At 54.7% G+C, this 24255-nt stretch overlaps 4 protein-coding genes across 10 annotated transcripts; 2 read left to right on the plus strand and 2 right to left on the minus strand.

The window, feature by feature from the left end:
• Nucleotides 1–1460: 1460 nt before the first annotated feature.
• Nucleotides 1461–7427, minus strand: CCDC137 (coiled-coil domain containing 137). Of its 2 annotated transcripts, none has more exons than XM_079134665.1 (6): nt 7216–7427; nt 6715–6845; nt 4381–4603; nt 3173–3255; nt 2884–2963; nt 1461–2686 (listed from the first exon to the last, which is right to left on the minus strand). In XM_079134665.1, the coding sequence occupies exons 1-6, from the start codon at nt 7287–7289 to the stop codon at nt 2468–2470; spliced, it is 810 nt and encodes a 269-aa protein (XP_078990791.1). In that variant the 5' UTR covers nt 7290–7427; the 3' UTR covers nt 1461–2467. The 2 variants fall into 2 exon arrangements, with proteins under 2 accessions (XP_078990791.1, XP_078990790.1); XM_079134664.1 differs by having other exon boundaries at nt 7220–7378.
• A 33-nt stretch (nt 7428–7460) lies between these two features.
• On the plus strand, nt 7461–8879 carry OXLD1 (oxidoreductase like domain containing 1). Its single transcript, XM_079134666.1, has 2 exons — nt 7461–7594; nt 8325–8879. Exons 1-2 carry the CDS (start codon nt 7535–7537, stop codon nt 8697–8699), a joined length of 435 nt encoding a protein of 144 aa, XP_078990792.1. The 5' UTR covers nt 7461–7534; the 3' UTR covers nt 8700–8879.
• Nucleotides 8880–9008: 129 nt separating this feature from the next.
• PDE6G (phosphodiesterase 6G) lies at nt 9009–14764 on the plus strand. Of its 5 annotated transcripts, none has more exons than XM_079134667.1 (5): nt 9009–9152; nt 10651–11671; nt 13129–13349; nt 13869–13909; nt 14235–14764. In XM_079134667.1, exons 3-5 carry the CDS (start codon nt 13204–13206, stop codon nt 14309–14311), a joined length of 264 nt encoding a protein of 87 aa, XP_078990793.1. In that variant the 5' UTR covers nt 9009–9152; nt 10651–11671; nt 13129–13203; the 3' UTR covers nt 14312–14764. The 5 variants fall into 5 exon arrangements, with proteins under 5 accessions (XP_078990793.1, XP_078990795.1, XP_078990794.1 ...); XM_079134669.1 differs by having other exon boundaries at nt 13185–13349; XM_079134668.1 differs by having other exon boundaries at nt 13197–13349.
• A 646-nt stretch (nt 14765–15410) lies between these two features.
• On the minus strand, nt 15411–20002 carry TSPAN10 (tetraspanin 10). Of its 2 annotated transcripts, none has more exons than XM_079132669.1 (3): nt 19850–20002; nt 17857–18598; nt 15411–16278 (listed from the first exon to the last, which is right to left on the minus strand). In XM_079132669.1, the coding sequence occupies exons 1-3, from the start codon at nt 19890–19892 to the stop codon at nt 15951–15953; spliced, it is 1113 nt and encodes a 370-aa protein (XP_078988795.1). In that variant the 5' UTR covers nt 19893–20002; the 3' UTR covers nt 15411–15950. The 2 variants fall into 2 exon arrangements, with proteins under 2 accessions (XP_078988795.1, XP_078988796.1); XM_079132670.1 differs by having other exon boundaries at nt 17857–18494; nt 19850–19999.
• Nucleotides 20003–24255: the final 4253 nt, after the last annotated feature.

Genomic DNA, 24255 nt, shown 5'->3' on the forward strand with positions numbered 1-24255 from the left:
ATCCTCATGGTGGAGTCACAGTTGTGTCCCGAGACCCTGATGGAGGTGCTGGTTGCTCTCCATGAAGAGTAAGCCACCCACTGCTTAGCTCAGTGGGGGAGAGAGTGAACTGAATGCTGGGGTCCCACCAGACGTAGGGAGGCCCATTGTATTTCTGTGGGCCTCAGCCCTCGGTGTGCACTGGCAACTCCCCCAGAGCTTGCTAAAGGGATCACTGTGCCTACGAGTGTAATACCCTATGCGCAGGAAGCAGGGCATGGTGACACATTCCTGTGACACCCCTACAGACACATACACACACGAGATACCTTGTTTATCAGTGCCTGGGAAGGTTCAAGCCTGGCTGATCACACAAGGTCAAGGTGCTCTGATTTTTAGCCAGGACACAGTGGGGAAGTTGGAGGACGCCGTAGGTACCCTGTACTTCCCACCCCCCCGACCCCAGATTTCCATGTAGACACCACGGGGGCACCCACCAAGTCAGTACTAACATCTCCAGGTGACGCTGCACAGGGCACAATGGCACATCTGTGATCCCAGAGACTCAAGAGCTAAGGCAGGAGGATCTCAAGTTCAAGGCCAGCTTGGGCAACTGAGACCATGTCTTAAAGTAAACTTAAAAAAAAAAAAAAAAGGCTGGACTAGATATAGCTCAGTGGTAGAGTCCCTAGGTTTAATCCCAGTACCCGCCATCCAAAAGTGGCAATGCCACCACCTGGCTACCACCAGGAGTACTCGGGCAAAGACAGAGCCCTAACCCTGGTACAGGCAAAGAGTGCCAGCTGCTGTCCAGAAGGTAAGAAGAGCAGAAAAACCTGCCAGACAGCCTGACCCAGCCTGGCCCAGGTACAGGGAGCAGGATTCTGCTAAAGTCTCTGTAAGAGGAAGGCTTAAGGAAAGCAGAGATAAACAGTTCCTTAATCCAAGACAGTGGCTGAAAGGGCCATCATGTACATTAGGTGGAAGGCCACACTGCTCCCGACAGATTCGGAGCCTAAGCCTGCAACCCAGCTGTGCCTGGCTCTAGTGTCCCAATGCAAACTAGGAAATCAGGTGGAAAACCTGCGAGTTTGACTTGTGCTTCTCTGGACTGCCTGAGGCTATCAGTGCTGCCAGGTGTATCTCCAAGTACAGCCACCTACCCCAAGTCACCATGATGCAATCTGGGGCCACCAGTGAGTCGACCAAAGGTGGCAAAACAGGCTGGGGTGGGGCTCAGTGGTGGAGCACTTGCCTCACATGTGTAAGGCACTGGGTTTGATTTTCAGCACTACATACAAATAAAACAAATAAATAAAGGTCCATCGACAACTAAAAAACATATTAAGGAAAAAAAAAGTGGCAAAACCACTCAAGAGGGCAGCAACCCCAACCCAAATTCAAAGAAAAGGAAACTTAATAAAAATAAACCTCATTCTAGAGAACACAAGCCCGGGGAGGGCAGCACACGACCAACCACTTCCGAGGTGTTTCTGGGCCAGCAGGGCGTTTGCTGAGCCCGCTGGACCACTTCACCAGGGGCAGACAGGTGCGCAGCTGTAAAGGCCTGTTCACTTCCTAGTGGGGCGCAAGGAGGTGCTGGGGGTGGAACCCAGGGCCTCAGATGCTAGGCAAGTGCTCTGTCACTGAGCTGCACCTTCAGCCCTGACTTGAGTTTTAAGCCTCCCATGACACACACCCACCTGGAGCTGCCAGTCAGGTGCTCCCTCCTTTGGTGCCAACAGGAGATTCAAACCTGGCAAGATCCTGCTTACGTGGGAGCTCTCACCCGAGTAAGAGCCCTCTCTAGAGGTCAGCCCATTTCCCAAAGACCTATCCTGTGGGTCAAACCTGCTTCTACTCTCCTGACACATGGGAAGTCATCTCTCTCCAAACCACACCTGAGCTGGGGCTCCCCTGCCTCTGTGGGGAGCACTAAGTGGGCAGGGGTCCTGGCACCTACAGACCCTGTAAGTGGTCTAGGTGCTGCCCATCAGCCCTGCCCTGGGTCTGGCCTGCTAACTAACTCAGCCTGGCCCTGCCTTGTATCGTGCTGATGAATCCACCAGAGCCTCTTAGACTCTGAGCTGACCTGAATCAGCAGTTTCAATAAATAACTGGTGTTTAGAGTCAGGATTATGGGACCGGGCCCACCCTAAAGTGGCCCTGGGTTGTCTCAGTCTGGACTTTTCTATTTTAGAATGAAGCTAGGCTCAGGGGAACAATGAGACACTGGCCCCACTGGCTGTGTCTCAATAGGTATCAACCCCAATCTAGGGGGCAATCCTGTGATCAGCACACTGGTGGTCAATCCTGGAAGGACAGTCCTTAGGGGGAAGAACAAGAGAAAAGACCTGGGACTCTCCTGCATGGCAAGCTGGCTTGCAGGCCTCTGTCCAGGGAAATGGATCTGTGTAGCCCACCTCTGTCCAGATGCAGCACCCCCAGGCCAGTTTTTAGGGGTTCACAGAGGCTTTGGATCTCTCCGTCATGGCTGTGCCTCAAGTGTCCTCTGGGTGCGGCCAGGCCGCTGTGCAGGCAGTATTCCCCGCCGCTGCTGCTGCTGCTGCTTCAGAGCTCTATAGGCCTGCACGGCCCACTCCCGCTCCTCCTGCATGATTCGCTGCCGGGCCAGTGAGGTGGTCAGGGGCTGGCACACACTGCTGGGGGTCAAAAGCTTCCTTAGCATCAGTGACTTCTGGCCAGGCTGAGGAAGAGAAGGAAGGCTGAGGTACAGGCTCAGGAGATGGCCAGGGTCACCCCTGGTCCAAGAGCTCCAAGTCCAGTGTGGAAGTCCTGAACGAGGCCCCACGGAGCCAGCACCCACGGGTCTGGGCTCCCACTCCCTGTGACCTCATGCAAACCCAGCAACTCCACCTCCCCTATGTACCTGGTACCCCATACCTGGTCCCTGGTTTCACTCCTCCTGGGCTTGGCGGTCAGCTCTGGGGGCTGCAAGACAACTTCTCCAAACTTTACTGTATCTGGAGGGGCAGAGTAGACAGAGGCCTGCGGCCCAGACAACCACAACTCTTTGTCCCTGCCCTCTTGCCTGCTCTCCCCCACAGGCCAGGACACAGAACACAGGTTCATTCACTGGCCTGCTCTCTGGCTGTGAACCTGGCAGGAGAGCACAGGTCCAGGCCCAGCCCTGTGGGGACCATAGTGGACATGGCCACTTAGGCAGAGTTACCTTGCAGCAGCTCCTGCTCCAGTCTATCTGCTGCCCTTGCCTCCTTCTTCTGCCGGGCTTTATCCAGTCGCCGCTTCTGGAAACTGGGAAGAAAGCATGATGCTGTCCAGGTTCCTAACCTCTGTCTGCCTGAGAAGGCAGAGGTCACTCTGCCCTTTAGGGGTGGTGCCTGGTGGCAGAGCTGAGACCTGAGCCCAGGTGGCCACTCTTGATTCCCATTCCCTCCTCAGCCCCAATCCACAGCCACCACCAGTGCTTGCTCTATCTACACCCACCAGGCCTCTCAGGGATTTCAACAGTGGTTCTCAGCCCCAGGAAACACTTGGCCACGTCTGCAGACATTCTGAGTTGCCACCCTGGGATGGGGTAGGGATGGTGCTGAACACCCTACGATGGACAGGACAGCAGCACTAAAGAGAACCCTGAGGGTGTCAGCGGTGCTGCTAGGTCCCTAAGACAGGAAAGTGCTGACACAGGACACAGCACCTCATCGTGACCCTGAACCTTAAGGCTTCAGGACAGTTCTGGAAACCACTGAAGCGTTAGGCTGCATCTGGGCTAGATTTTCTGTGATGTGATTTCCTTTGGCTAATGTGACTATAAGTATTACAAGAATTCAGAAGCAGAAAAACTCTATAACCCAGAAACCACCTATACAGCCTTTGCAGCTTTTAGAGAATCAAAAGGTACGACTTGCTGGATGTGGTGAACTCCTGGCCTGTAGTCCCAGCTACCCAGAAGGTGAGGCAGGAGAAGCAGTTGGGCTCACAAGTTTAAGACCAGCCAGACAATATAGTGAGACTTCCATCTCAAAAACAAAACAAAAAGGTGCCCTCCTTGTACCAGCAAAGAGGGAAAATACGCTGGAGCTGGTTTGTTTGGAAAAGCTATGGTTACACATCTCAAAGCCACTTCCCTGCTCACCAGCAGGCAGGGGGGCCTGGACCTGGATCTAGCCTGGTTGTTGGACCTCTCTCGTGCTTTTCCAGAAAAAGGTAAAAACAAAGCAAGATCTTCTTGAAGTCCAGAGTCCCCTCCCCCATGTTAAGAAATTGCTATGACCAGGGCTTTAACTTCTGAAATCACAGCAGGTGGGTAGACCTGACCATGGCAACGAAATGCTGTCACTACAGAACACTTGTTGGAACCCATAGCCCTGCTTCCCTGGTGCCACCGGGTGACCCTGACCCTGCCGTCCCTCAACTCACGATTTCTTCCGCTCAGACTTCTCCTTCTTGGGAGCCACCTGCACCTCTGGCTGACGGCTAGCCTGGTTCTTACTGAGGAACATCACGTACTGGGCCTCCTGCTCCATTCGCTGGATGTAAGATCCATCAGACTCCCCCTTCCTCTGCTTGAACTTGGGGACAATGATGTCTGGCTCCATTCCCTTTGCTTCCTTCTCTAAAGTCCTCCTGAAGGCCACCTGAGCTGAGGACAAAGGGAGGCACAAGAAGAAGCATGTCTTGAGGGCCAAGAGGGAATGGAACCCAAGGGTCAGGGCGCCCAAGCTCACTTCACTTCCCAGGGTTATAGGAGGAGAAGACCGCCAAAGGACCTAAAATGCCCAACCTGGTCATCCCTAGGAATGCAACCCCATAGCCTGCTGGTACATGTCAGACATCCAGCACAGCACAGGTGAAAAAAGTCAGAGACAACTTATATATCCACTCAAAGCTGTCTGGTTGAACAAACTACTCTCTGCTCATCTACAAACTTCTGAAACAAGTCCAGGAGACCTATGTGGAGGAATGTAGAGAGATATATACAATCCTTTGTAAATAAGTGTAGGCCACAAAATAAAGTACAGGATGAAATCAGAGGTTTTGCATCATGTAATTATGTGCATAGGTGGATAGATGTTTCCAGGGGTTAGACAGAAAATGAACAGTGGTTCCCTTCAAGGGGAGGCAGGTCCACACTTTACTTCACACCTCTTGCAGAGCTATCTGACTTTACCACGTATGTGAGCATGCATATATATTATGTGCAAGATGAGAAACTTGCACATGTATATTTCTTTCACAGCACAGGGTCTTATACATGCTCAGCAAGTATGACCTATGATACCAGTCTTTATTTATAAATTTATGTTTGCATATTGTGTGGTGCTGGGGATCAAACCGAGATTTACAACTGCAAGGAAAATGTTCTACCACTAAACTATATCTTAAGTGGTGTGCGCACTTGTAATCCCAGATACTCAAGAGGCTGAGGTAGAAAGATCACAAACCTGCCTCGGTGACTTAAGTGAGATCCTACTTCAAACAAAATATAAAAAAGACTAGGGGCTGGGGTTGTGGCCCAATGGCAGAGCGCTTGCCTAGCATGCGGGAGGCACTGGGTTCAATTCTCAGCACCACATAAAAATAAATAAAAATAAAGGTCAGTCAACAACTAAAAAATATATATATTAAAAAAAAAAAAAGAAAAAAGACTAGGGACATAGCTCCATGGTGAAATGCTTGACTAGGATGTGCAATGTCCTGGGTTCAATCCCCAGTACCACCAAAAAAAAAAAAAAGCCAGCGTAGTGCAGCACCATTCAACATGTGCCATCCTGGGCTGGGGTACAGCTCAGTAGTAGAGCACTTGTCTACCATGCAACCCTGGGGTGGTTCCCCAGCACTGCCATCCTCGACTTGGGCCAGAACCTCCTCTACCTGTCCCCCTTTCCTACCTCTTTATTTCACCATCCTGTGGTGAAAAGTCTAAAGTTTACATACAAATTCTAAAACAGTGCTACTGTAAAATCAGCCCCATGTTTGGAAAACAAATGTGTATATACATAAAATACAAACACGATGAATATCATTTTCCAACCTTCCCATAGTGGTAGAAGGCTGCCAGGTGGATCCCCTACCCAGACAATGGGAGCAGAGGATGACAAAAGCAAGTTCCTCAGAAGGGTCTAATTTTCCTCCTTACGCTCCAAATCCACCCACTTCTCTCCACCATGGCTTCAGTGCTCTGGTGATCTGCTCTCAAAGAAAATCTGACCAGGCCAGCACGCCTGTAATCCCAGCAGCTCAGGAGGCTGAGGCAGGATAGTGAGTTCAAAGCCAGTCTCAACAGAAACAAGGCACTAAGCAACCCGGTGAGATCCTGTCTCCAAATAAAATACAAAACGGGCTGGGGATGTAGCTGAGTGGTTAAGTGCCACTGAGTTCAATAGAAAGGAAGGAAGGAGGGAGGGGGGAAGGGAGGAAGGAAGGAAGACAAAATATCTGACCGGTTATTCCAGCTTAAAAACCCTATGATAGATCTCCATTACTTTTAGGAAGAAAAATCAACACTCCTTCCCATAGCTCCCTGAACCCGCTCCAAGCTCCTTTCAAGTCTCCTCTGGAACTGCGCTGCCACCAGCCACAGCTTTGGTCCCAGCAACACTGACTTCCGCTCAGTCCTCCTGCCCAGGCCCTGCCCCTAGAACACTAGGGGTCTAGGGTGAATTTCCTGTTTGAAACGCCCACACCCACGCGGGACGACTGGGCAACCTCAAGCATAAAGCTTGCTGCCACCCAGCAGGGACCTGCACATACCCTCCTTCTTCCTCTTCTTGTTGCTGAGGGGGTTTTTCATCTCCTGTTGACTCCTCATAATCTCCCGGAGCCGGAAAGGGATTTCCTGTTCGTCCTGGTTTTTGGGCTTGCAATTTACCTTCTTTTTTTTGCTGGTAAGGAAAATCCGGGGATGAGACCCGTCCCAAGAGCAGGGTAAGCAGAATCAGAGAAAGGGAGGCCCGGCCCATGAAGAGGTGTGGCCCAGCCACCCGGCAGGGAGGGAGCCTGCGCTCCCACCCGCGCTGAGGCTATCCCGGACAGCCTTCTTGCGGTGACCGGGGCGGAAGGCGCTCCGAGAGCCCTGGACGGCCGACGGCCAGCCTCACAGCCCGGACTTGACAAGTGCGAAGCCAGGAACTCACGCCCACTCACCCAACTGACTTTCGCGGTGCTGGGGCCCCTGCAACCAGGACCCAGACCCGGTCGCCCAGGTGCGCGCGGAAAAGCTCGCGGACTGGGCCCCCACCCCAAGGACGGCACCCACCCGCGCTGCCCCAGCCGCGGGGCCGAGCGCTGCGACCCACGCGGCTGCTGTTGACCGCGCGGCCCCGCATGCGATCGCCCTGGACCGCCAAGCCTCGACAACCCCGCGGACGCCGCCGCTCGGCTCTCAGCTCCCTCCATCGCCACTCCGGGCACGTCTCGAATGAAGCCACTTCCGCCCTTCCTTTAGCCCCGCCCTACGATCACCTCTTCCGCTTCCGGCACCTGGTCCCACGCTCATTGGAGCGGCGCGGCTCCCTGGAGGGCTGGGATTGGCTCGCGCGGCCGTCGCTGTGGTCTCAGCCTGGCCGCGGCAATGCTGCTGTGGAGCGTGGCCCCGGGATATCGCGCCCTGGGCACCACCATCCGACGCTGGGCAAGTACCGACGGGCAGGCAGGCAGGGCCGAGGGCTTGGTGGGGGCCGCCCGCGGAGCCCCCGTTCTGGTCTCTCCGGTTAGCCGTCCGGCGCGTCCGCTGAGCGCCTTCTGTTTGGAACCCTCCGGGCTCTGGGGCTAAGCAGTGAGGATGCGCCTCGCAGGAGGAGCTAGTAAATAAGTGCAGACTGCCAGTGTGGAGTGCCAGGCAGTGACCAGGGCCACGCGGCGAATGCGGGGGAGGGGCCGGCCGAGGGCTGGGGCGCCGGGGCGGCGGGGGCCGCCCGCGGGGATGAGGGCGATGTGGTTAGTCGGGATGGTCTATCAGGAGGGGCACGGCTTTACCACGCTGGTTGAAGAAGGAAAGGGTATCCGCATGGCCAGGAGCTTGGGGACCTCCTCATTCCTGTCCGGGAGCTCTCATCTAGCTAGTCTTCTGCGCTGGAGGTGCCCAGCCCCCGCCCCATCTGCTGGAGCACACACCCTGAACTCGGTCCTCACACCAACCATTCTAATGGTTATGAGTGGGAAAACTGAATCTGGATAGGTAATATAATTTGTCTGAGTTCATGCAGAAAGTGGGGAAGTTAATAAGGACATGGAGCCACCTGTCAAGGGACAGGAAGGCTGAAAGCTCCCCAGGCTGTATTCCCAGCCTCCCAGTGGTGAGTATCTTGGGACAGCAAGGCCTTACCAGCTTCCTGCACAGTCATGCTTATCTGCATCCACAGGGCGCGGGCTGCATCCTTCACAGGCACCATGACCGAGTGGGAGCCAGTGATGGCCCCAGAGAATTGGAGACCGACCTTATGGAGGGGGGCTCCCGAGCACGTGCAGATGGTGCCAGACAGTCCAAGGCCTCCCTGCCCTGTGGGAGCCTCTCAGAACCCCCATACCCTCTACCACCTGAACTCCAGCCTCCCACAAACTGCTGCATGAGTGGCTGTCCCAACTGCGTGTGGGTGGAGTATGCAGAAGCACTACTGCGGCATTACCAGGATGGTGGGGAGCGGGCCCTGGCTGCCCTGGAGGAGCACGTGGCCGATGAGAACCTCAAAGCCTTCCTCAGGATGGAAATCCAGCTCCGCATGCGAAGTGCAGACTGAACCATCCTGCCCCAGACACCCTCACCCTGGACAGAGAGGCCAGTCCTGCTTCTGCTCAGAAAGCAGCAGTGGTTGCCTTTATTCACACTCCCTGTCTGAGTTTGATACATCTCACAAGCCTAGGAGGAACTCTTTACTGACTTTACCTGAGAATAAATAAAATCTCTGATGGTGGTTGAACAGGAGGCTTTTGTATTTTTTACAAGGCCTACGTTGCCTTCTCAAAGCAGGTGCAACCAGGTGTGGTGGTGCACACCTTTTGGGAGGCTGAGGCAGGAGGATAGCAAGTTCAAGACCAGCCTGGGTAATTTAGCAAGACCCTATCTCAAAAGAAAAAACAAAAGGTCAGGGTTGCAACTCAGTGAGTATCTTGGAATTGCTCCAAACAGAAAAAGAAAGCAGGTGTTGGTACTGTACCTCTGCCAAGCAACGCTGACCTCCCTAGCCCACAAGGTGAGATAAGGCCCCATCAACTTGAGTGCCCAAGTGACAGGCTCCCTCTGGGTTCCAGCATCTCCCATGTCCTACTGAAGGCCAGCTCTAGTTAATACTCCCAGTGCAGGAGGAGGAAGGCCATTTGGGCTTGAGAGGGTCTGTGATCAGGTCCTTGGAGGCAGCCATTTCCTCCAGCAGCTCTTTGTCCCCTGCTGGGTCCTACCAGGTAGAGGCTGTGGGCACCCACAGGAGCCTAAGCTCTGCTTGGAACAGTCCTTCCAAACTCACTAGGTTGAGGCTGCCAAGGCAGTTGGAAGACCTGGGGCATCAGCTTCAATGCCAGCTGCCAGGCACCAGCCTGGTTCTTGGCTGCAATCCTGGCCACTGGACCTTGGCCAAGGATAAGGTTTGAGCTTGGGGTCCTCACTGCCCACTTCCCCATTCCATGGAAATTTTCCCCACCCCAACCTCTCCTGCCAGCAGTTCCAAGCTCTTGTTGCCAGTGGCCAGGTCAGAACTGGGCTTGAGTGTCTATGTTTATCATTTAGGGAAAGCTAGGATTATACAGAGCTGCACATAGCTGTTCTCTATCCCAGCTTCACACAAGGATCTGTGGCAACAGGACTATGAGGCCATAAGGTGGGTGCCACACTGATGGGGCAGCCTGGTGTCTTGAACAGCTGATGGGCACCATCCAAAAGCACCAAGTCCTGTGTGGACTCAGAAATACGTGAGTGCATGACTGTTAGGCCCTAAGCTTGGCAAATGCGTGGTCTAACCCAGACCTTGTATGGAGTGAGAGTCAGCCCAGAAAGAGAAACATGTTGCCCAGAGACAGGGCAGCACCATGGGATTTGGTGGCCCTGTGGTAGTGGACAACATAGAGGGGACTTGTCTCCACAATAGAGACACAAGTCTGCTGGGCACCATGGCATGCGCCTGTCATCCCAGCCACTTGGGAGGCTGAGGTGGGAGGATGGCAAATTCAAGGCCAGCCTGAATCATTTGGCAAGATCCTGTTTCAAAAAACAAAAAGGGCCTGAGATGTAACTCAGTAGTGAAGTGCTTACCTGGCCAGTACACGGCCCTAGGTTTGATCCCCCCCACCAAAAAAAAAAAGCCTGCAACACCTGGCAGGGTGGTGCTTGCCTATAGTCCCAGCTACTCAGGAGGCTGAGGCAGGAGGATCACAAGTTCAAGGTCAACCTAGGCAACTTAGACCCTGTCACAGGTAAAAAATACTGAGATGTAGCTCAGTGATAGAGGAGCCCAAACAGAAAAAAGAAAAAAATATATATGCATGAATGAAGAGGTCCTCTTATTTTTCACGTTTGTGCACATCCTACCCTGTGGGTTTCCAAAACCAGCATATTCTGGAATTGCAGCTATGACAGGCTGATCAGACCATGCAGTGAGACATCCCTAAACAGAAGTCACTGGCCTTGCCCCCAGTGTGAGGCCAAACCTCTCCTGGAGAACTTACAGACTATCACACTGACTCAGATATTGTCTTCAGTTTTCAGTCTACAGGTACCTGCTGAGCATCCATGAAGTGCCCAGGACTGGGCTGGCCCCCAAGACTGGTAGAAATCCACCCGGCCTCCTCTACTCCAGTGTGAGGACAAAAGTTAAGACAAGAACCATTCAATAAACACAAGATGGATGAGGAAGGCAAGTCTTAGCCAAAACAGGCCCTGATCCAGCCTGAGGGGCCGCCTGAGAAGGGGTCCTGGGCACAGAGATCCAGAGGCTCAGGAGGGAGGACCAGGGAAGGGGAGAGGCACAGGAACTGCACCAACAGGAGCAGATGCAATGATCCTAGGCTCAAGAGGCAGGGGTAAATGGTGAAACCAAAGAAGAGGAGAGGGGTCAGACCAGGCCACACAGGCATTGGGTGCCCTGAAGGCAGGTTCTTCAGAGGTTGGGGCTGAAATGGGGATGGCCCGAGCCAGAGATGGGCAGGTGGTGTTTGGAGACAGAGTCCCACGCATGGGCTGCTTAGGACCACATTTGGCCTCCTGGTCTCTGGCCATCTTCTGGGTGTCCTGTCTTCAGGCCCTTGGCTGCACCTAAGTGTCTCTGCCCACCCCTGGAGTCCTTGGTAGGATTTCTTTCTCAGATCCCCAATCTCATTAGTGTGTGTCAGAGAGGAGAGTCATAATCCGTTCAAAGGCAGCAGGATAAATGGCTGGACCAGCACCCTGCTGACCCAGGTTCAGCCCCTGGCACCTGCGGCTCCCTGAGACCTGACCAATACTTGGTGAGTACTGACCAACCCAGTTGCCTTTCCCAGCAGCCAGGCTTCTGCCCATCTGCCCTGGGGTGGGGAGAGATGATGGGCCTTCACCCCCAAGGCTGAGTTCTGTGTCTTCAGGAGTCCATCCCCACCCTGTCCTTCAGAGAGGAAGCCCACCAAAGTCAAATGGTGGTGCCAGTGTTCCTAAGACCAGTGATGGCCTGGGAGCCTGGGGCCCCAAGTGACCAGCCAGCTGACTGGCACCAACCCCTGACTAAGCCGGGCTAGGACAACTCAGGATGTATTACCATGGGAACAGCATAGTTGGAGCTCTGTTCAGGTGGTCTGGCTGGGCCTGTGGTGTCTGGAAAGTGAGGGGTGGGTGCCACAGAGGTCGGCCGAGCAGCCAGCACTACCAGGCTTCTGAGCCCTGGTTCCTCCCAGGCTGGTGCTGGCCCCAGGGACAGGGCCTTGTGTAGAGGTAGTGGGGCCCCTGGGATTGGGCGGACCCTGCCATGGCCTCTCTGCAAGGCCGTGGTCGTCTCAGCCCCGGTGCTCCAGCCAGCAGCAGCCCAAGGCTGCAGTCAGGCACCCCACCCCACAAAATGGCAGGACAGGAAAGAGGAGCCCGTAAGGTAGTCCCTGGGGCACCTGGCGTCAGGGGCAGTGTCCTCTGTCCATGTCATGTGCGCAGCCTCAGCACCTCTGGCTCTGTGTGGGTTATGCAGTTCCCTGGGAGATTAGGAGTTTCTCTCTGATGCTAATAGGCTTAGAGAAAGCTGAGGTGCCCTTGACCAAGGTCACTGGGACATGGGCATCCAGGGAGTGGCTCTGGGAAGGGGTGTCATCAACCTTCAAGGGCACAGCAGCCGAGTCCAGCGCAGTCACGCCAGAGCCATTGCCCCTTGCGAAATGGAGCCCGGAGGATAAGCGCTGCCCAGATGAGCAGGCATCTGGTTTTGAGAGGGCCCTTCCCAGAGTGCCCACTCTGTGAGCCACTGTTGACTCTCCATGTCCCAAACCCAAGGGCAGATGATAAACAGAGTAAGCACATCACTATGAGTATAGTCAGTCACAGGATCACATGGACAAGTCATGGTATAAATAAATAAATCAGGGCCTGGGGCACAGTGACTGTGAGGCAGGGGGCAGGGAAGGCCTTCCCAAGAGGGGAACTGGAGCCCCTGAGGGTAGGTCGTCAGGAAGGAAAGGCCAGACGCCAGTGTGGCCCAAGAAGAGGCTGCTGAGCCCGACCTGCAAGGCCTGGAAGGGGACCTCATTTGAGTCTCATCCCAGTTCAAGCAGGAGCCCCCAGAAGGCTCTCAACAGAGTGACATGGTTGGATTAAATGTCAGTCATGGGCAAAGGGTGAGGGGTATGGGCCTCAAGGGTCTCCAGCAGCCACCTGCACAGAACAAGGAGGTAAGGGGTCCTGATTTAGGACATGGAGGGGCCAGGAGGATGGGTTTGGCATGGACTGGTTGTGTGAGGCTGGATGAGTAAGACCAGAGACACCAGGGTTGCAGAAAGACGGCCTGAGTGATGTGTAGCATTAGGAACCTTCTGGGGGCCAAGTGGCAAACGAAAGTTCTGGGGGTGTACCCAAGTGGAGCTGGAAGGTGTTCTCCAGGGTGGGGACTGCTGTCTCAGGCACACTGAAGTATGGCCAGTGGTGCTGTCTCGGATTCTCTGTTCTGTGGGTTGCAACCCCAACAGAGCAGGAGGGCTGACCAGAACCCCTGGGTGGTCTGACCCCAGCCATATGAGGAGTCCGGGCCACTCTGAGGAAGTCCAGAAGCCAAGGGTCACCATAGTGTCTCTGCTAGCCTCACCATGAACCTGGAGCTACCCAAGGTGGAGATCCGACCAGCTACCAGGGTGGTTGGAGGACCTGTCACTCCCAGGAAAGGACCACCCAGATTTAAGCAGCGGCAAACCAGGCAGTTCAAAAGCAAGCCCCCCAAGAAGGGCGTCCAAGGGTAAGCAGAGCGGGGGGCAGCCTCAGAAAGCCAGTCCCCTGGGCTGCTCAGGAAGCGAGGAGGCAGGGCCTGGGGAGGAGGCTCATGTTTTATGACAGCCTCACTCTGTTCTGCGGAGTTATAGCCCACTAATTCCCATTGACCTAATCATGTCCCACTAGGCACCCCTTAAAGACCCACCACCTCTCCATACTAAATTCTGGGGACCAAGCCTCCAGTACTGAACCTTCGAGCACAAGCCACATTCCAACCAGAGCAGCACACTCTCTACCCACCCAGAATCCCTCATGCTGTGCTCTTGCAATCTTGCAAAGACATACACCTGCCCACCCGCTCACTCCCCCTTTACTGGGCTCAGCCTGTGTTTCTGGAAGGAACCCCTCAGGCCTGCCTGGCACAGCAGCAGGAGGTTGGGGAGGAGCCCTGTCTCTGTCCACTGGGCTCCCAACCTGCACCTGTTCTCCTGGGAGGGCTAGGTCTGACCTTGGAGCACTCTTCCTGACTGTTCTGTCCTTGCAGGTTTGGGGATGACATCCCTGGAATGGAAGGCTTGGGAACAGGTATCCCCATGGCTAGTGCTGTCCTGAGGGTTTTCCCAGGTCCCCCCAGGCATGCCTGGGGCCCCCAGCCCGGCAACCCCAGCTTCCCCCAGCTTCTTACCTAGGCCACTGTCCCCCTGGCTTGCCTCTCGCTTCTTCCCCCAACATCGAGCTTTACTTCCCACGGAGTGGGGCTGTTCCCACGGGGGAGCACATATATTAAGCACCAGAATGAGAGATCCCTGCTGCCCTTCCCCCTCAGCCATCCGCACTGGCATGTGGGAAAGGAGGGGAGGGGCTGGGGTTCCTGGGCCATGGATCCTCGCTGACCACATGCTTCCTGCAGACATCACTGTCATCTGCCCCTGGGAAGCCTTCAACCACCTGGAGCTTCACGAGCTGGCCCAGTATGGCATCATCTAGCCAGACCCTCTGGGGTCCTGGACTCTCCCCTTGCCCACTGCGAGCTCTGTTAGCATCCCACCAGGAGCCCCAGCACAGCTGGCACCTGACCTCTGAGGACGGGTGATCTTCGGTCTTGGATAGTAGTGGCCAGGAGCACACCACCTACCCCAAGATACCCTGCTGATCTCCTGGAGATCCTGGCCCACCCCCTCAGGTCTGCAGGGAGAGGGGAGGTGGGCTCCGGTCCCAAGCCTTCCCCTCCTCATGGCTGGAACAGAGGGAAACCAGGAGCGTCCCCCACTCCCAGCCCCTGTGCTGCTCCCCTCAGCTACTCCAGCTGGACCAGGGGTTGGCCATGATGGGTGTTGAGAATCCTGCCGTGCAGTGAGAGAATGAGGCCCTTCATCATCAGCCTTTCCAACGTGGCCCACCCTTCTTGTCCCCATGTCACAATAAAATGAGCATGTCCTTGCTTGTCTGGGCATGTGTTTGTTGGGTCGGACCCTGGGGTGAGGGCTGTGCTGGCAGGAATGCCTGGAGGGACGCTCGGGGCCCTGGGCAGGGCAGGAGGGGCTGGCCAGGTGGAGGGGTATGACCCACGGACAACCACTCCACAGAGCTGCCTCCAGCAGCCTCAAACACGCAAGCCAGCCTGCCTCCCTCACTCCTAGGGACTGGTCAGTGAAGCATGTGGGTGGCCACAGTGGGCCTCATCAAGAGGGAGGTGCCAGACGGCACGAGTCAGGTGCTCTATCTCCACAGGGGAGGAAACCCAGACCCCAGCCCACCCTTGGACTGTGCCCACTACAGCTAGCACATACCCAGCATGACCTGGAGCTTCCACCTAGCAGCACAGTAGCATGGGCCACACTGCACTCTGCACATGTGCCCCAGAGGCTGGGTGGTCACACTGCATACCTCCTCTGGAGGGCTGGGGGTCCTGAGGTCCACCCCACAGCAATGGCCACATGTGACTCAGAGTGCCCTCTGTCACTCCACTTTCAAGAGATGAAGTCAGGGCAGGGCTGACAGACAAGGGAGTCTGGGTGACTGGGACTTCCCGACTTGACCAGGTGGTGGTCCGTGGTGTAAGAGTTCCTCACACAGCCACTTGAGATTGGCAGTTTACTGAACGAATAAGGCCCCTCAACAAGTGATTTACTCTTCCCCCCAAACAGACGTCTGGCAGGAGAAGCCAGGCCTCACCCTTGCACCAAGGACCAGAAAGAGGGAGGTGGCCCTCAGGGCAGGCAAGTGCCAGCAGTGAGGCAATGGGGTCTGGGGGCTGAGCAGAGACAAGGTGAGGTGTGTTGGGAGGCAGAAGTGGGAGGCAGGAACACCCACCCTGTGCTCTTCCCACCAGCCAGACAGGAGGCAGACATGGTCAGACACAGACCCCCACAGCCTTTGCCTGGAGCAGGGTGATTAAGGTGGGTCCTCAGACAGCCAGAGCTAAGTCGGACAGGTGGCCAGTCTAGCTGGCCCTTGGGATGACAGGTGTGGCAGAGGCCAGAGGCCTAGGGAGCAGTGGCCTGGCAGAGGAGGACGGGGTGTTTCTTTGATCCCAGCCCTACAGGTGAGGGAGACCTGGATCCCCATCTGCACCACAGCTTCTCCTTGGCCCTGCTTGGCAGGAAGGCCACACAGGTACCTGTGCTCACAGAGGACCAGGCTCTGTGGCCTCCACTGCCTTGTGGGCAGCTAGGGCCCTCAGTAGCCAGGTGGCCAGCAGTAGCTCAGTTCCCTGAATCAACACAATGGCAATGGCACAGCCGCCCAGGGCCGGCATGCTCCTGTGGAGCCACTGCAGGAGCACAGGCCCACAGCCCTCCAGGTGCACAGCACGCCTGGCTGCATCCTCATCCAGGCGCAGTGCCCCAAAACCACACTGGGTGTTCATTGAAGCCCCATCTTCCCTGGGGTTGGTGCAGCAAGAGGCAGGGAGGCTGCAGGCCTGCATCCCCGGAGAGCTGCAGTTAAAGTACCTGCAAGGTGCACAAAGCTCAGTCCTGAGGAGGTTATCTCCTGCCTGTTTTCAAACTCAGGCCACATGCACAGGCAGATGCACCAGAATGCAGGCCCACACATGAACACATGCATACACTCACACGTGCACACGCACACACGCGGACGCAGGGCACCCGGCTTCCTGGATCCCCGTGCCTGACGGCCCCCTCCTCTTTTGGGTAGGCGAAGTGGCTGTGTGACCAGAAGGGAAGTGGTTAGTGAGAGGGCTGAAGGGGCAGACAACGTTTGATGAGGACTGGCTGAGGAGACTTACTGCAGATGCTGCGAGTTCATCTGAGATGGCAGAGTTGCAGCAGAAGGTGGACAGAGCTCGGACGGAGGCTTCCAGGATGGTCTGAATGTCTCACGGGAAGTGGCAGTACTGAGTAGTGACAAGGGGCAGGGGGCTCTGGGGAGCTCCAGGGGGCTGGGGAGCATTGCTGCAGGGGGTCCTCAAGGGCCCTGGGCCTCCCATGGGTATCCAGAGACTTGCACACAGGCCTGGCTTGGTGGAGCTGGACCTCATCTATCTGGCCCCTGCTGAGGAGCCCCACAGGGGACCCACACCAGCTCACAGGCTGACTCAGCCATTGGTGGAGGGCACCTCGCTGCAGGGAGAGCTCACAGCAGCCTGTGGGAACTTTGCAAAGCATGGTGATGTTGAAGGGCCCAACTAGTCCTAGCAACTCCTGAGAGCAAATGGCCAGTTTTGGAGTCTCCTCTGAGTCCCTCTCTGTGGCCAGCTGTCCTGGGTATCTCAGGGAGGACAGGCACTGCTCAGGGTGTCTGTGCACTTGGGGAAACTACAAAGTAGGTACCTTGGAGCAGCACACAGAACACTGCATCGAGGGCTGGGTGCAGCTCCATGGGAGTACACACAAGGCTCTGAGCTCCATCCCCAGCACACCGTGTCCCCAGGCAGACGGTTATTTTTTGTTTTTATATTTTGTGGTACTGGGGATTGAATGCAGAGGTGCTCTACCAGTGAACTAGATCCCCAGCCCTTTTTATTTTGAGACTGAGTCTCACTAAGTTGCTCAGCTGGCCTTGAACTTGAGTTCCTCTAGGTTCCGCCCTCTGAGTCACTGGGATTACAGGACTTTGCCACCACATCTGGCATAATGCCCCCCACACACACTCACACACACACACACAGTGAAGGGAAAGCTGTGAGTCCTGAGTTAACCTCAAAGTTACTTTCATTTGATGTTGAGACCGTCAACTGTTGAAAAAAAGTGATTTTCTAAGTCTGTTGGTGTGGCTTCTCCATGAGGACCCTGTGTCTGCAAGGTCCTGTCTGGACTGGGCACAAGGAGGCCCAGTGAGCCAGTGGCCCAGTGGGGGGCACACACCCCTGAACCTCATGGATGGGTGTGCACATTCGTGTGTGAACGTATTTGGAGGTGAGTGTGTGGTCGAGTTTTGTGAGGACACCCAGGAGTGTGCCAGGTGAATGTGAGTGTGAGCACACAAGTGTGTGGGCACAAGTGAGCACACATGGGTGGGTGTGAGCCCGCCCGGCCACTGCCCGCTCCCTTGCCCATGCCGGGACTCACAGGTTCTGCTGCCAGTCCTGGTAGGAGTCCACCCCGCAGCACTGTAGCCCCAGCTGGACTTGGTCAAGGAGGAAGTGCAGGTTTGGGCTGTCCTGGTAGTGGGTGATGGCCACACGCAGGGAGTGCTCCAGGCTGTCCTGCAGTGGGCCCCAGAGAGCTGCCACCAGGGCCCCGGCCAGGGCCTCGAGCACCAGGAAGAGGATGACAGCCCTGCAGAAGCAGCGCAGCAGGCAGCGATTCTCGCAGAGGGCTCCCAGGCAGCCAAACAGGCTCACCATGCTGACTGTCAGCGCCCCCAGCACCAGCACCAGCATGGGGTCTGGGGGCAGGACATCCTCCCAATGGCTCCCCAGAGACCCCTTGACAGCCAGGCCCCAGAGTCCCACAGTCAGGGCCAGAAGGGCCAGCAAGGAGAAGAGGAAGTTGGGGAGAAAGGTCAGATACTTGAGGCAACTGGTCCCCCAGGGGAGGGAGGGGGCCAGGCGGCCCCCCAGGCCTTCCGTCCAGGCTTGGTGCTCGACCCCACAAGGACAGCAGCAGCAACTCCAGGCCCCCACCTGGTCCTCCCTAGGTGGACCAGGATGACTTGTGGTGAGCGAACTCTTCACAGAGAAGGGAGGCTCCTGGTTGGCAGCATCCTGCAGAGGGAAGAGGGGCCAGTGCGGCTTGCTGGGAGACCTCATGACAATCAGCAGGGGTGAGGCCTCACTGCCCCCAGGAGGATCAGTGGGATGGAAGGAAGCTGGATGGTGGAGGGAGAAAGGGGATGAGAAGGGGCATGGGGGCCTTTAGGCTTGTCCTGCTTGGCTGGACAGCGAAGGGACAGTAAGGGTCCTGGTCTGCTGCCTAATGATTTGGACAGAGCAATGACCATACCCTGCAAAGTCTTAGTAAAGACTTAGCAGGGTGGTGCTCATTAAATGCACCTTCTCCTCTTCACTGCATAACTGTGCAATTCAGGGGCTGACTTTGGCCTTGCCTGGACCTGACCTTTGTACAACAGGGACATGGCAGGCAAGGCTGTTTTTCCTGTGTTTGAAACAGGTCTGTTTAGGTCAGCAGTGACTTTGTGTAGTCAGAAGAGGGGCCTCCTCACCCAGGCTAGGAGGTGCAGGCCTGCCAGAAGAGGGGCTGGTCCACGTGGCCACCCTCCTGCCTCCTCCTCTGAAACTCATCCTTACATCCCAGGAACTATAAGTTTGCTCCATCAGCTAAACCCTCACCAAGTGTGGTTGCTAGCTGGGCCCTGTGGTGGCAGATGCAGGAGGGGACTGACCAGGACCCTATCTGCCTGGCTCCTAGAGCAAGGAGGGGGTAGTCAGGAAACTGGGAACCATCTGTAAGAGGCAGCAACTTCCAAGAGACACTTGCCCTCTAGCCAGAGGCTAAGCCAAGCAGGCAGGTGTGAGAGGGGTTTCCTGCAGGTGAGGGCAGCCCTACAGGCGTCCAGTTCTGCTGGTGAGTTAAGAAGCTGTGGCCAGGTGCCTAGACAGGGATCCCATTCCAACCTGGTCCTACCAGGGAGCAGCTGTCTGACTGCACGGAGACCTTGTTCACTCTGAACTTGAGAAGAATTATTTACAGCCACCCCCTCCCCTGGGGTCCCTGCTAATCAGCAGGAGTAAAGGGACAGGCTGGCAGAGCCCCGCAGGCTGGACTGGCCTTATCCGAGGCAGTGGGCATCCACCATTGGCTTCCAGGAATATTTATCTTCCCCTTCTCTTGTGCCCTGGGTCAGAGTTGACCCCAGATCCACAAGACCTGCCAGAGGCTGGCAGACCGAGAGAACCACAGCAGTGAGGAGGGGTTGGCACCTCAACAGTGAAGCCCCCACCCCCAAACATGGCAGCTTGTCCTCTGGCATCTGCCCAATGGCAAGTCTCAGCACACAAGGCTGGGAGGACCCGGGACTGGGCAACCTGGTAGGGCCCTAGATGGGGCTTCACGGCAGGGAACCTTTCCCACCTGTAGAGGCCACAGGGCACTGGCTTACCTGGGACAGCAAGGGGCGCCTCTCTCCCTCTTCCATCCTCCATGCGGAGAGGAAAAGCCCTCAGCACAGACGCTAGGCCCACTGGCTGACCCTGCTGTGGTCCTGGGCTACTCTGTGAGCTGTAGAGTCCAGGAACTGGGAGCTGCAAGCCCCACATGCTTGCTGGAGTCACAGTGGGATCATGTGAGAAGTCACACTCTAGAGCTTAGGGCAGCCCTGCTTGTGGGGGGACAGACAGGCCTTCTTCTTGGCTCGGAATTCTTGGCCTGGCTTTGTGGATCCCCTCAGCCCTGCTCAGGAGCCTCGTGAGTAGGGCTGTTGGAGTGTGCGCCTTGTGGCCAGCACCCAGGGTCCAGTATGGGCCTCAGCTTTGCAGGTTCAGTGGCTGCTTCATCAGTTCCCCAAGGAATCAGATGCACAGAAATTGGTTCATAGTACAATAATCCCAATGCACAACCAGTTGACGTGCTGCAGGTGAGGGCAGCCCTACAGGCATCCAGTTCTGCTGGTGAGTTAAGAAGCTGTGGCCAGGTGCCTAGACAGGGATCCCATTCCAACCTGGTCCTACCAGGGAACAGCTGTCTGACTGCACTGAGACCTTGTTCACACTGATTTATTTCCCCAGTGGATGCCCTGCAAGGACGAGAGAGCCATCTGCCAGATCACATTCTTCTTGGGTTTTGAGGTACCAGGGTTAGGATACCACCCTATGAGCATCTCAGGAGCAGAACTCTGTCATGGTCACTGTTGGGTCCTTGTGCCTGGGAGAAGCCTGGCCACACAGCCACTATGTGGATCAAGAGTATGCTCTGAGGCTCTCAAGGCTGGATCCCCACCTACCACCAGCTCTGGGTACACCCCTGGCTTCCCTGGGCTGTCTGGGGTGTGGGAGGTGGACATGAACATATCCAGGTCATCGTGATGGGCCCAGGTCCTCTAGAAGCCTCAGGGGAGGAATGTCAAGGAAGCCCTCTGCACATGTGCTTTTATGGCAAGAAAAAGGGCGGCTGCAGGTCTGCTGCATGTCTGGGCCCCTCCCCACCCTCAACTTCTTTCTTTGCCACTCAAGGCCTCTCCTCTCCTGGAGCTTTAGATCCACCATCGTTCTTTTTAAAAATTTTTAAAAAGATATTGAGAGACCTTTATTTTATTTATTTATTTCTATGTGGTGGTGAAGATTGAACCCAGTGCCTCACAGGTGCTAGGCAAGCACTCCACCACTGAGCTACAACCCCAGTCCCCCATTATTCTTTTTTGAGGTACTGGGGATTGAACCCAGGGTCCACCGCCATTGCTCTTGGCCATCACTTTACAATCCAGCTCAGCTGGCTGTTTGCTGGCCCCATTGGCTGTACCTGCCTTGACCTTCGCCATCCCCTCAAGTACCCATCCTGCACTGTCACCATCGGCAAGAGGTCTCTATGTTCTCAGCCAGCTTCAGACCACCTCCTACATGCAGTCCTCCTGCACAGTCCAGGGAACAGTAGCCTGCCCTCCTGCCCTTTTCTTTTGTTATTTGAGATTGAACCCAGGTGCTTAACCACTGAGTCACATCCCTCACCTCTTTTATTTATTTTGAGACAGGGTTTTGCTAAGTTGCTTAGGGTCTCCCTAAGTTGCTGAGGCTGAACTTGAACTTGCCATCTTCCCTCCAGTCCCTGGGATTGTAGGTGTGCACAGCCATGTCCAGCTCCATTCATATTTTATATAATTCCACTGATGTAAAACAGGGACTGTTGGGCTCAGGTGTGGTTCAGGGGTAGAGCACTTGTTCAGCATGTACAAGGACCTGGGTTCTATTCTCAGCACTGCAGAATAAATAAATAAATAAATAAGAGTTCTTGACACATTATGACATGGTTGAAGCTTAAAAACACTGTAAGTGACATAAGCTAGACGTAAGCTAGACAAAAAAGTCATGTCTTTTTTTGGGGTGGGGGTGAGAGGATTGAATCCTGGTCCTTGTGCTTGACTAGGCAAGCACTCTACAACTGAGTCACTTCCTCTACCTTTTTTTTCTGAGACAAGGTTTTTGAGACAAGGTCACTAAATTGCTGAGGCTGGTCTTGAACTTGCAATTCTCCTCCCTCGGCTTCCCAAGTTGCTGGGATTGCAGGCATGTGTTACCATGCCCAGACGCTCTGGTATTTTGTTTTTTTTTTCTTAGTATTGGGGAATGAACTCAGGGGCACTGAACCACTGAGCCACAACCCCAGCCCTATTTTGTATTTTATTTAGACACAGGGTTTCACTGAGTTGCTCAGAGCCTCACCCTTGCTGAGACTGGCTTTGAACTTGCGATCCTCCTGTCTCAGCCTCCCAAGCTGCTGGGATCACGGGCATTCGTCACTGTGCCTGGCCCTTCTGGTATTTCTTTTATAGCAGCTCTAGCAAAAAGAATACAACTACTAACATAACCAATTAACATAATTTTAAAATCCCCACAGTAGCACAAAGGAGAGTCAAAGGCAAGCAAGGTATAACAGGATGTTGTCCTGCAGGGTTAGCACAAGACCCTGAGGACCACGCTAGGAGTATCTTAGGCAGAGAGAGCTGGCCTTTCTGTATCACAAATGTCTGTACATAAGAGATGGAGGAAGATCACAGGCTGTGATGTGTAAGAACAGGACAGAAGGAGAGGGATGTGTCTGAGCAAAAGACCCAGTCGGGAAATCCCACCAGGTGGATGCATTTGCATCTGGCAGGAGAGGGTGGGAAATGCCTTACCTGAGGTAGAACAGGCAAGGACAGGCCAAGACAGATTCTAGGTGGCTGAGGTGAGAATCATGTCATTGTTCAAATGAAATGAACTTCATTCAAAATCATTCTGTGTTGAGCTGGGCCACGGTTCAGTGGTAGAGCAAGCTTGCCTAGTATGTTCGAGGCCCTGGGTTCCAACCCTAGCACCTAAAAAATCTATTCTTTGTGTTAAGACTTGACACAGCATTGTGACAAAGTACCTTACGAGATGTGTCCTCCATCCTGACAACACCCACATCTAGAGCCCACAAAGCTGCTTCCCCAGCAGGAATTCCAACATTATAGAACAGTTGGGCTCTGGCTGGTGTTTCAGTTAGTGCCTCTCAGGCAGTCCTGTGCTTGCCTCTCAGGCAGCCCCCAGTGCTTGTTCTGGGTCCAGCCACCTCTGGACCTTGGCTGCCCCACCATGTCCTCTGGGTATTAGCCTTCTGCCCCTCCCTTGCTGTCCATTCTCCATTTAGCCTCCAGAAAGATCCTCAAAAAATGTAACAGAAAGCAAGCCTCTCAACCCTCCAAAGACTTCTCAACATGCCTAGAATAGAATCCAAGGGTTTCTATGTCCGACCCCGCTCCTCCTGATATTCTTCCCCTCAACTCCACTGCACTCCTGCCTCACTGGCCCCCTTGTCCTGGGATCACCTGAGCACATCTCAGGCTGCTTCACATGTGCTTCCCCCTCATCCCACACTGCTCTTCCTCCAGGTTCCTGCATAGCATACCTCACCTGGGACCTTGCTCAACGTTCTCCTTCTGAGAGGTCTTTCTTCGTCATCTTTTTTTTGTTTTTGTTTTTCTTTTGGTGCTTGTGATTGAACACAGGGACTTGAGTAAACACTCTACCACTGAACTACACTCCCATCTTATTTCAAACAGCCTGTCACTCTCCTCAGTCTGCCTGCTTTGGTAGTATCACAACCGGACGTTACAGATTGGCATGGTGATCTGCCTGCTGGTAAATCCTACCAGGACAGAGGTCTATCTCTTTTCGGCTCTATCACCAGTGTAAAAGTCACGCCACACACAAGTAAATAAGCAGCAGATGACTGCTGAAGTAGAGGTTAGAGAAATCAAGGAGATTAAGAGGTGGGTGTGAGGAGGAAAGGAGAATATATTTTAAATATCAGAAATTGAACCATGAGGCTAAAAGGAATGACCTTTTAAGCTCTCAGAGATTCGTAACTTTTTTTATTTTTCAAAATCATACGCGAGGGGCTGGGGCTATAGCACAATGGTAGAGCGCTTGCCTAGCATGTGTGAGGCACTGGGTTCGATTCTCAGCACCACATAAAAATAAATAAAATAAAGGCATTGTGACCATCTACAAGTTAAACAATATTTAAAAAAATGATGCGCGAGATCAGCTACAAAATTCGCAGGGCCCAGTGCATCTGAAAAAGCGGAGCTCTCGGTTGGAAAGCTAAGTGTCAAGACGGAGCATTAAATCAAGACCCAAGCCCTCGGAGCAGCAGAAGGATCGCAGGTGGATCGCACTGAAGCTGGTCCTGGGGCATCTACATTATCTAAAATGCAGTTTAAATTCTCTGGAATGCTGTTTTCCCCGAGTACAACCCAATGAGGGTTATTTTTGGGTGAGATTTCGGATGTGCGTCTCTTCTGGGTCTTTTCTGTGCCTCCTGCAGTGACGT

The sequence above is a fragment of the Sciurus vulgaris genome (assembly GCF_902686455.1).
Source record: "Sciurus vulgaris genome assembly, chromosome: 3".
Taxonomy (NCBI): Eukaryota; Metazoa; Chordata; class Mammalia; order Rodentia; family Sciuridae; genus Sciurus; species Sciurus vulgaris.

Coding starts and splice junctions, on each gene's coding strand:
- CCDC137 (XM_079134664.1), bottom strand. CDS start 7,359: ATGGAGGGAGCTGAGAGCCGAGCGGCGGCGTCCGCGGGGTTGTCGAGG. Junction 2,964..3,172: donor GGAGCAGGAGCTGCTGCAAG/GTAACTCTGCCT, acceptor CTGCCCCTCCAG/ATACAGTAAAGTTTGGAGAA. Junction 2,687..2,883: donor GGAGTGAAACCAGGGACCAG/GTATGGGGTACC, acceptor TCTCTTCCTCAG/CCTGGCCAGAAGTCACTGAT.
- OXLD1 (XM_079134666.1), top strand. CDS start 7,535: ATGCTGCTGTGGAGCGTGGCCCCGGGATATCGCGCCCTGGGCACCACC. Junction 7,595..8,324: donor GCACCACCATCCGACGCTGG/GCAAGTACCGAC, acceptor CTGCATCCACAG/GGCGCGGGCTGCATCCTTCA.
- PDE6G (XM_079134667.1), top strand. CDS start 13,204: ATGAACCTGGAGCTACCCAAGGTGGAGATCCGACCAGCTACCAGGGTG. Junction 13,350..13,868: donor CCCAAGAAGGGCGTCCAAGG/GTAAGCAGAGCG, acceptor CTGTCCTTGCAG/GTTTGGGGATGACATCCCTG. Junction 13,910..14,234: donor AATGGAAGGCTTGGGAACAG/GTATCCCCATGG, acceptor TGCTTCCTGCAG/ACATCACTGTCATCTGCCCC.
- TSPAN10 (XM_079132669.1), bottom strand. CDS start 19,892: ATGGAGGATGGAAGAGGGAGAGAGGCGCCCCTTGCTGTCCCAG. Junction 18,599..19,849: donor GGCGCCCCTTGCTGTCCCAG/GTAAGCCAGTGC, acceptor TCCACCATCCAG/CTTCCTTCCATCCCACTGAT. Junction 16,279..17,856: donor CAGGACTGGCAGCAGAACCT/GTGAGTCCCGGC, acceptor TGCACCTTGCAG/GTACTTTAACTGCAGCTCTC.